The following is a 13,201-nucleotide window of genomic DNA, read 5'->3' on the forward strand; positions in this document are numbered from 1 at the left end:
TGTGTGTGTGTGTCTCTCTCTCTCTCTCTTACTGTCTCTTTCCCTAACACACACTAACACACACACACACAGACACACACCTGCAACAGCATGTCCCCAGGCTCTATGCGTCCATCTGCAGCCACAGCTCCTCCCTTCATGATAGAGCCGATGTAGATTCCTCCATCTCCCCTCTCATTACTCTGACCGACAATACTGATGCCCAAGAAGTTGTACTTCTCTGTGAGGTGGAGAGGAACGGACAATGTGTATTCAAGAGTGAAGTGAAGCAGCAGTGAAGCAAGTAAAGACAGAAAAGATTATCACCACCTGCATCAATATGGAACAAACTGTCTTGTAAAAGGAGTTTTTGAACTCTGGCTCAGTGTTACTTTATAAGGAGGCTCTCAACTTCCACATTGCTAAGTCACTTACCCATGTTGAGAGTGACAGTGATGATGTTCAGAGACATGGTGGAGTCTGTGATGCTACTGAATGACGAGGACTGGAGGGAAGAAAGATGAAAAGTGGGTGGAAAGTAAAGAAATATAGGAAGAATCAAAAGTCACAAACTAGAACAAAATTTTAATGAAGAAAGATACATTTGATTTGCAGTTCTGTACTTCCAGTGTGTGAGGTCTCACCCTGTCCATATTGGAGGCTTTAGGTTTCCGTCGGCGACGACGATGTCGTCTCATTAGACGAGAAGAGCTCTGTTCAGTGGAGCTGCTAAACCTGAATAAGAAGAAGAGACAAGAAGAGACATAGAAAAGCTGTAATATATGAACTAATGGCCAAATAGTTGATATGTATTTAAATGAGAAACTATTCTATATAAATTCCGTCATCAGAAAAACCTTTCTACCAAAATCAAGCTTAAAAAGACAAGGACAGATCATAATGTAAATCAAAATATGTGGACAGAAACATAACCAAACTCTCCCATGTAACATTGTCTAAATGTCAAATGAAAACCTCACTGTTCTGCACTTAAAAAGATCACTTAACCACTGTTTCCATAGTAAAAGTGATGCTTGCCCGGAGTCAAGACCAGCTTTAACTGTTTGTAAGACAACATCCAGCTTACTTCGTTTAGAAATTATGACCTGACTAACAAAGCATTCAGTCCAGAAATATTGTTAAAGCAAAAATGTATTTGTTTCTGCGGTAGACAGAAACTCATTCTAATGAAACTTTGATCCTGATCTATTAGAGCTGCAACAACAGGAAAAAAAACATCCTGGGAGATGCCTGAAGACTGAGAACAGCAGAGGTTTTAAAGTGGGTTGCAGATATTTCTACGTCTCCTGGAGGAGACCCTGGGGGGGGGGTGACCACAAAAACCACTGGACAATTAGAATGTACTAATCTCTGCCAAAACCCATCATCTGTAATTCCAGATACATTCCTCAAGCCAAATGCCTTTTCGCACTGGGAGATGCACTTATGAACAAGCTGAATGTCTGACCTGCTGGTTGCATCGTCATCCTCTGAATCAAAGCAGGAAGTGGACTCCAACTCGCTGCTCATGAAGGACGAGCAGCTGTCGTACTCAGCGCCCCCGCGTCCCATTCCCCGCGATGAGTAGCCGTTCTGCCTCCCACCTGCAGCGGGACAGCATTTATGATCAGAATGGACACGACACATGAAAATTAAGTTGATCTATTCAATAAAAATAAAAACTCTTGAGAAAAGAAGTTGAAAATTGTACCTACAAATCAGACTACTACAATCAAGAGACATATTTTGGTTGGTCAGACTCACACAGATCACAGTCAACAGTTTGCAAAAACATCTTCAAAATATGCTTGTTCCTTATGGATCAGTATCTAATTAATAAATAAAAGTTAAAGCCAAACTAGAATCTTCACACCACAGCACAAATTTTTATCATATTCATACAAACATTTGGCGACGGTAAAGCACCTAACTGTTATTCTGACTGTGCGATAATGTTGCTTTTTCTACAACATCCTACTAAAGTTACCCAAATGTGATCAAACCTTTGCACAGGCCTAGCATGCTTACCTGTTCATAGAAACAGTGATAAGCTGGAGATGTCTGCGTACACCATATAGCTTTTAATTTGTGCCATTTTGGGAGACTAATTGTGGAAAAGGAAATGACTCCATTATGGCAAACACTCGAGTTTTACCCAACAGATAAATTACATTGTGCGTGAAATCGTTGTGAAATAAAAATAAAACTGAAACATAAAGTACAATGAGAAAAATAAAAACACAAAAAAAAACAAAACACGGCGGACAGATGGTTTTCTGACCGTGGTCGTTAGTGTGTTTCCGTCTTGGCCTCTCCCTCTCTCTCCTTTGCGACACCATGGAGCCGGTTTCGGTGTCGTTGTCCAAACTGTCCCGACCGCTTGCTGCTTTCCCACTTCAGACAGAGAGAGCACAGGAGAGAGTGGGCGTTAAAAAGAGATAGAATTACACTGTATCATTACAAGGGCAGTTAAGTTCATTGAACAGCCATTTAGACAAGTGTTTATATTAAGTGCTTCTTGTTATAATCACATCACAAACTGTGTTGAGTGTAAAGCTCTGGGTCAGTGTAGTTGAGGCTGCGCTATGTAGTTGAACATTTGGCAGGAATAGCAGTTGATGAGTTGACTGACTTATTTCAGTCTGGTGAGCATTTCTGCTCTGTTACTATCATGTGTCTTTTACACATTTTACACTGCTTTACTTGATGAACAGATGAACCTCATTGCACTTGCATAGGTAAAAAGTGGCCCGACTACACACCTTTTAACAAATATATTAAATGAACTAAAAGACATCAAGCATGAGCAATTTGTGCTCTACACGACTAATTCAGAAGTCTGATTTACTTCCAGAATGGAGATAACTTAATGATAAATGGGTAGAAGAAAAAAGGTATTTTCGTCCTTCTGGCAGTCACAAGGTGTCATACTATTTCTATTCAATTTGCCATTTCCTCTGTTACTGTGGTTATTTGGAAACAAAGAGGGACTCATTCAAGACACATACACAGAGCCAAACACAAAGTACGCATGGCATCACTCTCTTTCACACACCCCCAGACAAACATTACCAACATCTCTCTGGCACACTTGAAAAAAAAACAAAAAAACAACATATACACCAGTCTTCTATGAATGTACTGACTGATAGGAAGGTGGTCTTGAGTCTCCAATGCCCCCAGTCCTCTCCAAAGGTGGTGTCGGCTCTAAACTATCTGCAACTGAGCCTGCATCCGTGTGGGCCCCGTCTCCAGAGACCAACTGTCAACAGACGGAGATTCAGGTCAGTCAGAGGGATGAGACAAAGACTCAGAATAAACAGAAAGACACAGAGCAAGTGGGCAGCAGACCCATGTCAGAGCACTACTATGTTTACACTAAGCTTTATTCAAGGGCTGCATGGATATATCTTGCTGTACACTCACTGCCTACAGCCTTACCAGTATTTACAGATTGTATGTAAACCATGGCTACAAAATAACACAGCTGCTGGCTAGTAAGGTGCCTATAAAAGTTCTTTCTTTTGTTAGGGACAACAATCTCTCTTCAAATCTAGAAATTAATTTGTCTTCTCTTAATTTCCTGCTGAAAGAAAAAAGCTGTTCAGAGGCTGCTGACGTTTCAAGAGAGAGAGAGAGAAAGAAAACGCCTGTGTCAAGACTTGTGGTTTGCCTACCTGACAGTGTTGCCTCAGTTACCAAAGTGTGGGAAAAAGTGGGCTTCAATGGACCATGACTGAATTATATCACCAGGACAATTTAACATTAGCATATTCAGCTGTTTACTTTTCCATATTTTTTCATCTCAAACACATTCCACTGAACATTAGTTCTGCTCGCTCAAGATATTTTGTTTTGTTTTTTTTACATTCTGCTGTGGATCTGGAGTCCTGCAGCACCTTGGATCTCGTCCATTGTAGAATTGAAGCATTTACTTGCATAATCTGCATGCAAAACAAGTTTAAAAGCTAACATAAGATCGGTATGAAACTTTCTCCACTATTAACAGCCTATGATTGAAAAGTTAAAATTTGCTAGTTGTTGGTCTCACAGCTGGGCTATTACTTAACAATATTTCAATACGGCATCTGTTGTGTTATAGGATACAAATACAGCTGTTTGTACTGGAGTCCAGTCAAACAAATCTTGCTCAATTTCATTTACACAGCAGGCACAGGCTGTTCATTTTCACATCATGTTTCTAGAATCACATTTAACGTTATCACTACCACATCCTTCAAATTAATCAAACACTGTATATTTTCTCCATAGTGTTCAGCTGTCCCATTCCCTGGGGATAAGTAAATAATATTTATTTTCATTACTGATTAATCATTTAGCCAGTAAAACTGTCAAAAGTGCACATCACAAACTCCCACAACCCAAAAATGTTCAGATTACTAGTCTGTACAACAAGGAGAAGCAGTTAATCTGAACTTTTAAAAAGCTAAAGCCATGAAATATTTGGCACTTTTGCATTTTAACTGACTTTAACTAATGAATGTTTTGCAAGGGAAAGAATGGTATGTCCGCCAACAAAAGACTATTAACTATTAACTATTTTGAACTGCAATAGGGCAACTGATTTAATAAGAGTGACATTACACCAACAATATCAAACTGACTCACCTGTACAGACATAGTAATGCAAGAAAATGGTTATATTACTATAGACAGATAAAAGGTTTGGACTGATAAAAGAGTAATTAAATAAGTGCTTCTTGATGTAATTATGAGCCCTACTATTTATTTTTGACAGAATCAGAATCAGGTTTGTTGCCAACTATGTTTTCACATAAGAGGAATTTGCTTTGGTGTTTTGGTGCATAACAATAAGAAGAAAAAATATAAAGGAAGATTGTTAACCCTTTTATCTCACTTATACCTACATGCAGTATTTGTACCATAACATTTCCCATTTACAGGGAGTCTATTTTGGTGGGTAGAAAGAGCAAAAGTAAATTTGATTTGTACATCCTGCACTAAGATAAGGTATTAAAATGTAATTAGATGGAGAAAAACTGACAATAAAGCAGGACAGGGCAGACTCAGGGTGCTGGCCTGTTGTGATGATGTGGTGATAGTGAGCCAGGCCCTCAGACCCCAGAGAACAATCAATCAGGCCATTGAAACAACAGATGAACCGTGGAGACAAACAAATGGGCACACTGTAACAGAAATAACATTTCATTGTGCATGGAACATTTCAACAACCCCCGAGAGATAACAAACACATTCGCGCACACACGCACATACAAAGAGAGGAACTGACTTTGAACCACAGCCAACCAAACCTCCAGACAGCCTAATGAAAATGACCACAACACAGGGACACATTGGGACAAGCACTCTGGATTATACACTCAAACATTTAGCGTTAACACTTTGCTGATGACTCTCAAATAAAATCTATAATTATAACCACACTGTATGAAATTAACAAAAAACATTGCCCTTTCACGTTAAGACATGGAGCACTCTTTCCCTCAACTTTATTCTGCCCTCCCTGTGAGATTCAATCTTCTTGTTACATGACATGCAGTGAGGCTCTTTATTATCGGGTGTTTTCCTCCTATCCTGTGATTTCACTTGCTCTTAATCCAATTTCAACGTCGAGAGGAGAGGAAGGGAGACTGTGCACCGGCACCAGATGTCTCTTATGGAGACAGGAGAATTATTGCTCAGAGCCTCTAAATGAGATATTACATGCAAGTACATGTATGTATGTGGTGCATGTGCTGACTAGCGTATAAAATTACTGAAAAACCATCGCAGCTCATATTCTGAAAAAGTGCTTAAAAACACAGTATTGCAAAAAACAGCATGGTGTTTACATGTAGGGGTTGCTCCTTGGATCATTATGTGATAATGATATTATCATGCAGATGCACGGGGCCTCTCCCTAGAGATGGAGTATGCTTGTTGTCACTGGCGGACAGATGGGAATCACAGTTACACATGCACGCACACAGTTGCCACACACACACACACACACACACACACACACACACACACACACACACACACTCAACCACACAAATATAGTGAACACAGACAAGCGCACAACAACAAGCAGATAAACAAACCAGAAGAATTACTCCAGGATGCATCTTGAACCTACCCATGACACCACACGTCCATTAAAACAGGGCAGTTTAGCGTTGTCGTCAGATATTTCCTCCTTTACCACCCTGTAAAGAGAACAAAGCTTGGTTTCAGTAAACCTTTACCAACAAAAAAGCACTATCAAGGCAATAAAACATGGGGCTGTATTTTGGGGGAATGGAGATGGGCAAGACTTCCATTAGCCAGGACAGACACTGTGCACTTACTACGCTGTTGTTACACTGCCAACCAAGATATACTGCCTTAATAAAGTGCCTATAGAGAATGTCAGCACTGATTATTGTGTAATGACAACAGGTCAACAATCCAGATTTATTCCCTAAACCTTTCTCCAGACATAAAACTGATCCTTGATGCTTATAGCTGATATCCATGTTCACTAGATGGTAAAATGTAACTAAGGTTAAGAAACAACATATTTAAGAAACCCAAAAAAGATTAAGAGAAACTTCACATGCTGCCCTCTATTACAAATGAATCTGAGTGAATGTAGATTAGGGAACCAGTGAAATTTGGCCTGATTAACATGTAAAATTTGTCAGTTTAGATTTTATAGTTTTACACGTTAAGACTCGTTAGCTCTGTTCCCACAAGATCCCAGAATATCAGGGGGAAAGACAACATCACTGTGTGTCAGAGGTTACCAGCACAGACAGGGGAAGCCAGTCAAAAGAAGACACCTTATACGAGGGTATAAGCAGTCCTGTCAATACATCAAAGGATGCTAGAAAGCAAAGCTTCTGTGTCTGAAATTAACAACAGTCAGGCATGTAAAGATTTCCTGGGTGGACATACATTTTTAACCAATTCAACCAAATGAATTTTCAGGAAACTTTTCCAGTCTACAATGGACTGCCTGTTTACAAGAATTAGATGTCTAAGCTAAATCCATACATTTAGCAAGTACCTCAGACTACTGGTTGTGACAGAGTTAGTTGTGCCTCTTAGAAAAGAAGGAATAGTGATGGTCAAGTGAGATTTTCTTTGAAAGGCTTGGTAAACATGGGCTCCAATCTCTATTCCAGTTTGACAGGTTGCTCAATCTATACCAACAGGGGTTGAAGTAAAGCTTTCAATGGTTTATTTACAGAATATCTACTTTTCACAACATGAACAACTCTGGGTCCTTTCAAAACATTTCATTCGCACTTGCAAATGTCCAGAAGTTGTTGCCCCACCCTAGTTTGAGTTTGGCCAAAAAAAACTTTGGAAACCTGGTTGAACTGTTTAAGACATAGTACATCTCCCCCCTTTTTTTTTTTTTTTTAAACTATACAGAAGGCACTATTTGGAGGAACATGCCATGTTCAGCCATGTTTTAACACAAAAGGACATGCTCATAAAGCTGCCACGGTGATGAACAGGGCATTCCTGTGTTCAACTCTGCATTCCTCGGGCTAACAGACAACAACAGCAGGGGCCTGCTGGACTCACCGACTGAAGCTGCCCGTTTACATTCTGACATTAGCCTGTTAGCAGAAACCTTCAATACATTAGCCGGTTACTGACAGTAGTAACGTCAGTAAGCAGATATTATCAATTTTGTCAACTACGTCTTTCCCCCACTTTATCTAAAAGTGGTCAAAATGTCAACCAGGACCTTCGAGTGTTCGTGAAACAAATACCAAACTTGGTCAAGACAAAGTCAAGGCACACAAAACGCATAAGCTAGCCACACAAGCAATGTAAACAAACGGGGTCGAGACGCTGAACAGACTTGCTAACGCTGCGAGCTCGTCGCTAGCAGCTAACAAAGGAACTGCAATGCAAGAAGCTAGCTAATGATCAGCAGCCAGGTAACGTTGAAACTGATGACAGGCCAGCTGGATGAGGTAACAACTAAGTTAATGTTAATCTATCTGCACTAACGTGGAGAAAACCCAGGAATGTTGTGCTGACACCGTGTTAAACACAATAAACCCTGTAACAGTTACCCGAAGTCATCGTCCATAGATTTGAAGAAGAATTTGTAATTTGGTTTCTTCAGGACATTTTTGAAGTCTGCCAGAGTGACTTTGTCCGCCGGCACCGACAGTTTCACCAGATACGGTGTTTCCTGGTCGTCGAGGTGGTAGATAATTTTGGTCTCCCCCATCTCGGACTGCGGCTAAGGCGAGGCAGGCAGGGTGCATCAAGCCGAGGGCCTGGCAGGCTCCCTCTCGGGCCCCGACTCCCCGTGGCGCTGGCGGCGGCTCTGCCGTGGTCCTCCCGGCTCTCCCTGGCTGACCGACTCGCTGCGTCGCTCTGGTTCTCTCTTTTCTACGCCAGCTCGCTAACGTTACGCCTGTCTTTCTATTCAAAAAGCACCTTGCTCCTCCACAAGGCGTCCTAACACAGTCCGACGACTGACTCTCGTTTGTTCCCGATTGTATTAAACTTCCAACAGGCCGCTGAACGCTTAAAAATGACTGGAAACAGGTTGAAAACGCAGGAAAGATAAACAATCTCAGAACGGTCGGTTTTCTCTGCTCGCTAGCTGCCAAGCTCGGCACTTTGTTGCACACGAAACTGCACAAAATCGCCCAAGCCTGTCTTGGAGGGGCGCCATCCACAGGAGAGGAGGAAAGTGACAGCTTTCCTGGGACAAAATTCCTGCTGCAGTCGGTTGCAGTGCATAAAGTCACCAGAGGCGGTCATACAAGACAAGAGCATCTACAGTGGGGATATAAGATCATATGGTGTATGATTGAAAAAAGAAAAAAAAACAACAACATATTTGCAAATAATTTATCATTTGAAACTACACATTTTAGGTTGATCTCTGGGATAATATTGGAGGAAGTCAGTAGGTCATCAAAAGCGTCCTTAAATCTGCTCCCACTTATGGTCATATCACATTTTACCATTATGTGAATACGAAAAAGGACCAAAGTGCTTTACAAAGCGAGGAAATTATGAGATTGTTTGACTACAATAAAAATAACAGGAATAATCAAAGAAAAACAAGACATAAATAAGATGCTATATGTAGATTAATAAAGACATACTCCCAGCATCAGAGTTGATTTGTTTTAATTTAAAAATTTAAATCACGATAAAAGATAACACTGAGATTTCTTGCATGGGAGTTATTATTTAATGACAGACCCAGTATTGTTGATTGGAGCTGAAGGGCAGTCTGTAGGGATGATGATTATGACCTCTTTTATTCTGGTTTAGCTGAGGGAAGCTTTTTGCCCTCCAGGATCTTACATCCTTGGTGCAATTCAGAAGGGAGTCAAAACTTCTTGGATCACCAGTTTCTAAGTGGTAGGTACAGCTGAGTGGTAGGTACAAATTGTTCCTAATATGGAAGGTTATGTTACTCCACAAGAGATGGGTACAGAGGAAGAGGACACAATTTTTCAATTAAACAGATGCTGATCAGTCTTGGGGATATGATGCAAACCACTGAAGGTCCCATCCTTGAATGCCAACAACATGCTTAAGGTGGTCCAAGAGGATTTAGTGATCAGGCTGGGTGTTTTTTTTAGTAGTTTATCAATGTTGAAACTTAGATTCACTTCATAAAACAGCATTGTGGCTCTAACAGACAATGTCCTTGAGCATCTTAAGCAACACTATAAATCCATGAACCTTAAAGGCCCTACAAACGCTTGGTACACCCACAAAGTTGTTCTCCCTTGATTACTCCATGATTACAGCTCCTCTCAGGATTGTGTGGGGGTGTACAGATTATGCTCACTAACTATTACTACTACTACTCATTACATTAATTTTTCTTGCACCTATTGGTGCAAACAAATGACCCCTTTCAACATTTTTATTAGTATAAGGATTTCATCATATTGCTACCCGACCTGAGCAACAGTCTATCCGGCCACAGCAAGTGAAAACATCCGTGTTGAAATCTGATCAGTTTTAAAAATCTTGTCTATTTTCAAGAATATTTGAATATTTGCCTGTTTGCCCATTTGCAGATCACATCACACACCACATAATGTATGCGTTACCAATATAACATCATCATACTCTAGCTTATTTTGATATTTGCACAATACTAATTACACAGACTGACTTTTAATTAATTAATAAACACTCTTGATGCAAATGTGAATATGTACAGCAACCGCAGTTTATTGGACTGAATGAATTTTGATTTCCCATCTAAAAACATTGGCAGCGAAGCAAAGAGTCAATATAACATCTCTCAATGGACAGTTAGTGAAAGGTGTACAAAATGGAGAGTCAGAAATAGACATCATCTGTCTACTTTTCATCTGAGAATAAAACATCACTGATATCATCATCATTATCGTCATAATCATCAACTTTTATCCTGTCACTGTGGTAGGTGGACATGCCAATATAATATTTTTACATACAAATACAAAAAAACGGGGGAAAGGGGGTTTGGTCTCTCTGTTTTAAATAAGCTCTAAAGAGTGCTGGGGAGCAGAGTGGTAGCAGGTCTCAATCATCTAAGAAGTCATCGTCAAGGTTAACGTCTGTGGTGTCGATGTCATCCAGCTCCATGTTGTCCAGGTCCACTTCCAGCTCGTCCAGAGACTTTGTTAAGACACACACAAAGGACAATTAATACTGTCCTAAGAGTCCCAATTATTCAGTTTTATGTCAAAAATTTTGAATTGTCTGTCAAAAATCATGATTGAAAAAAAAATGTGAAGTCACCCAAACAACTGAGGTTGAACACATTTAAAACATTCATATCCAAAATCACATTTAAAGTACGAAACGAGACATTTAAAAAAATAAATAAAATTGAGAAATCTGAGATTAAAAGGTTGTCTGTTGATTTATTCATTAATAACAGAAAAATAAAAACTATAATCATTAGATAAGAACCTACCTTATCTTTTTGTGAAAACTCAGGGATTTCCTCCTCCTCCTCCTCCTTTTCGTCCACTGCTGTAGGAGCAGCAGGTTCAGGTTGTGAAGGCATCACAGGTGGTTCTGCTGCTGCTGCAACAGGAGCTGCAGCCACTGAGGTGGACTCCTCAGCATCCTGTGTCTGTGGGACAGAATCAGTCAGATAATGAAAGTTTGAATTTCTTCCTATAAATTTTATTGAACCCTTTGTAAAATTATACTTTGTAACCGATTATGGCATGTCGCGAGAGTGTGCAATGCTTGTGAGACACCACTGGCTGCAAATTATATTTAATCAGGATACTGTTAGTTAAAAGTCAGCAGAAGATGTTGGATACTGTAGACAAACCTTTGAAACAGGGGGAATGAAGGTTCCATTGGACTCGTATCCTTGAGCCTCCTCAAGAATATTCCTGTCTTCATTGGGCTGAAAAACATTTGAGTTTGTTAAAAATATGGGAGAGTGAACTAAGAAACAACTATAGAAATAATGTTTGTACCCAGCATGGTATTTGTCACTTTTAAAGTCATACAACTCACAGTGACAAGAGGATAATCTTTAGCAGGCCTGGAGTTGCCCAAGCAGGTCTCTCTCAGATAATATTCAGCTGCAAAGGCTTCTTTCAGCCCAGGGAACAGATTCTCATACTCTGTAGGGTCTGCTAACGATTCAGCCGCCTGCAATCAAGATTTAGTACAATGTGTCATGGTCAAGAACAATCTGCAGATATCCAAGAGTGATGAGTGACAATTCTTTGTTGTAGCAATATTGTTTCTAATAAACTATCTCAACAACAGAACTGACCTTCTGGTTGACCTTAGCCAGGTTCTCCCTCCACAATTTGACCACACGAGACACCTGGCTGGGAAGGTAGGTACGAGCCAGGAAGGCAGCTTCAGGTAGTCGGTTGGTCCTGATCAGAAGCTCCAAACACTGATCCAGTCTGTGGAGAGACGACAATATGTAGAACAGTTAACAGCCACCATACTGATCGTGATTGAGACATATCTTTTTCCTAATTTGTCCACCAATGTCGTCAAGTCTCACACATTTAATACTCACTTCCCCTGCAGGAAGTACGTCATGAAGGCCACATTGTTCTTTCCGTCCCTCTCTGCCCCCTCAGCCAGCTTGCCCACCATAGTGGCGTTACCGGAGGCTGTGGCAAGAAGGAGCAGGCCACCATAATCCTGGGCGTGGTGCAGGCACTCCTGGGCCAGGCCAAACTGGCACTTGCTGATAGCCAGCTCAGCTAGCTGCTTCCACTTCTGTTCCGACTTCAGGAGAAAGAATAAATATTAGAAATGTAGAAATGACCACAATGGACAAACCCTTTGAGAGCCTCTCTGAATTGTCTGCCATTGCTTTTAGATGGTAAAAAGATGTGCTAATACACTCTTACCTCTGCCTCCACAGCCAGCTGATAGGCGATCTTCAACTCTCCCAGCTGCAAGGCCAGCTCAAACCTGTGCTCTGGGTCAGTGGACACTGCCAGTGCCTGCTGCTTGAAACCCTGAAAATGAAGAAGAATATCATAATTATCGTTACCCATTATCAATTAGAATATCATCTAATATCACTGATGGCGTTGCCACGTCAGCTCATTATAAAATTCTAATGATGATTTTGGTTACAAAAAGTACTGCATGTGTATCTTTTTGTTTTTTCAAGTTAAATTAAACGGTCAGATTGCAGTTATATGAAAAAGAAAAGCAACTTCTACTATTGCCTAACCTGTTTCTCCAGGAAATGGGCCACCCTGGTGCGTTGCTCTTTAGGAATTGTGGGCAGCACCTTGTCAGCCATTCCAAAATCTCTCCTCATTACAGCAGTCTGGTACTCCAGGACGGAAACCAGCAGCGAGTAACTGACAATGTTGAGCTCCTTGTCTCCCAGGTAGAGACGGTCGTCTTTGGGTATGTAACCCAACAGGTACATGGTCCTGCAGGGAGAGAAGGCAGCAGGTGTAAAGATGCAGTATCCTTGACAACAATAAAAACAACCTTTAGAGGTTAGTGGGGATTTTTCAGACTTTGCATCAAACTGTCTTAAGTTTAAATTCTGTATTCTTACCTGTCCAGATGAGCAATAGTGACGATCTCTCCTCCCACATAGTAGTTTAGTCTGTTCACAGAGCTGGTGTAGATGAAGCAGTCTCCTACCCAGAGTCCAGTCTTCACAATCTCCTGGATCTCTCCCTGGACCTGGACAGAGACAAAGGAAAGGTTAAGTATTGAAAGTAAAGTAAAGAACCCCCCCCCCCCC

The 13,201-nt window shown here is 40.8% G+C and overlaps 2 protein-coding genes across 2 annotated transcripts in view; both read right to left on the reverse strand.

Moving 5' to 3' along the window:
- Window positions 1-8,632, reverse strand: part of LOC111671096 (segment polarity protein dishevelled homolog DVL-3-like) — a 15,308-nt gene extending 6,676 nt beyond the window's left edge. Inside the window, 8 exon segments of the mRNA XM_087179803.1 lie at window positions 60-220; window positions 415-484; window positions 624-714; window positions 1,448-1,583; window positions 2,261-2,373; window positions 3,126-3,241; window positions 6,101-6,170; window positions 8,040-8,632. Of these exon segments, the coding sequence (XP_087035929.1) occupies window positions 60-220; window positions 415-484; window positions 624-714; window positions 1,448-1,583; window positions 2,261-2,373; window positions 3,126-3,241; window positions 6,101-6,170; window positions 8,040-8,200 (918 nt within the window). The 5' untranslated portion in view covers window positions 8,201-8,632.
- Window positions 8,633-10,158: 1,526 nt separating this feature from the next.
- Window positions 10,159-13,201, reverse strand: part of copb2 (COPI coat complex subunit beta 2) — a 7,436-nt gene continuing 4,393 nt past the window's right edge. The window contains exons 14-22 of the mRNA XM_023428117.2: window positions 13,010-13,140; window positions 12,671-12,878; window positions 12,339-12,449; window positions 11,999-12,213; window positions 11,741-11,879; window positions 11,476-11,613; window positions 11,285-11,362; window positions 10,916-11,077; window positions 10,159-10,614 (exon numbers count right to left, since the gene is read on the reverse strand). Coding sequence (XP_023283885.1) covers window positions 10,519-10,614; window positions 10,916-11,077; window positions 11,285-11,362; window positions 11,476-11,613; window positions 11,741-11,879; window positions 11,999-12,213; window positions 12,339-12,449; window positions 12,671-12,878; window positions 13,010-13,140 — 1,278 coding nt within the window. The 3' untranslated portion in view covers window positions 10,159-10,518. The remainder of the gene's footprint in view (window positions 10,615-10,915; window positions 11,078-11,284; window positions 11,363-11,475; window positions 11,614-11,740; window positions 11,880-11,998; window positions 12,214-12,338; window positions 12,450-12,670; window positions 12,879-13,009; window positions 13,141-13,201) is intronic.

Source organism: Seriola lalandi, unplaced genomic scaffold (genome assembly GCF_002814215.2).
Source record: "Seriola lalandi dorsalis isolate HSWRI2012SDOR001 ecotype SW California unplaced genomic scaffold, Sedor1 jcf7180002054866, whole genome shotgun sequence".
In the NCBI taxonomy this organism is placed as follows: Eukaryota; Metazoa; Chordata; class Actinopteri; order Carangiformes; family Carangidae; genus Seriola; species Seriola lalandi.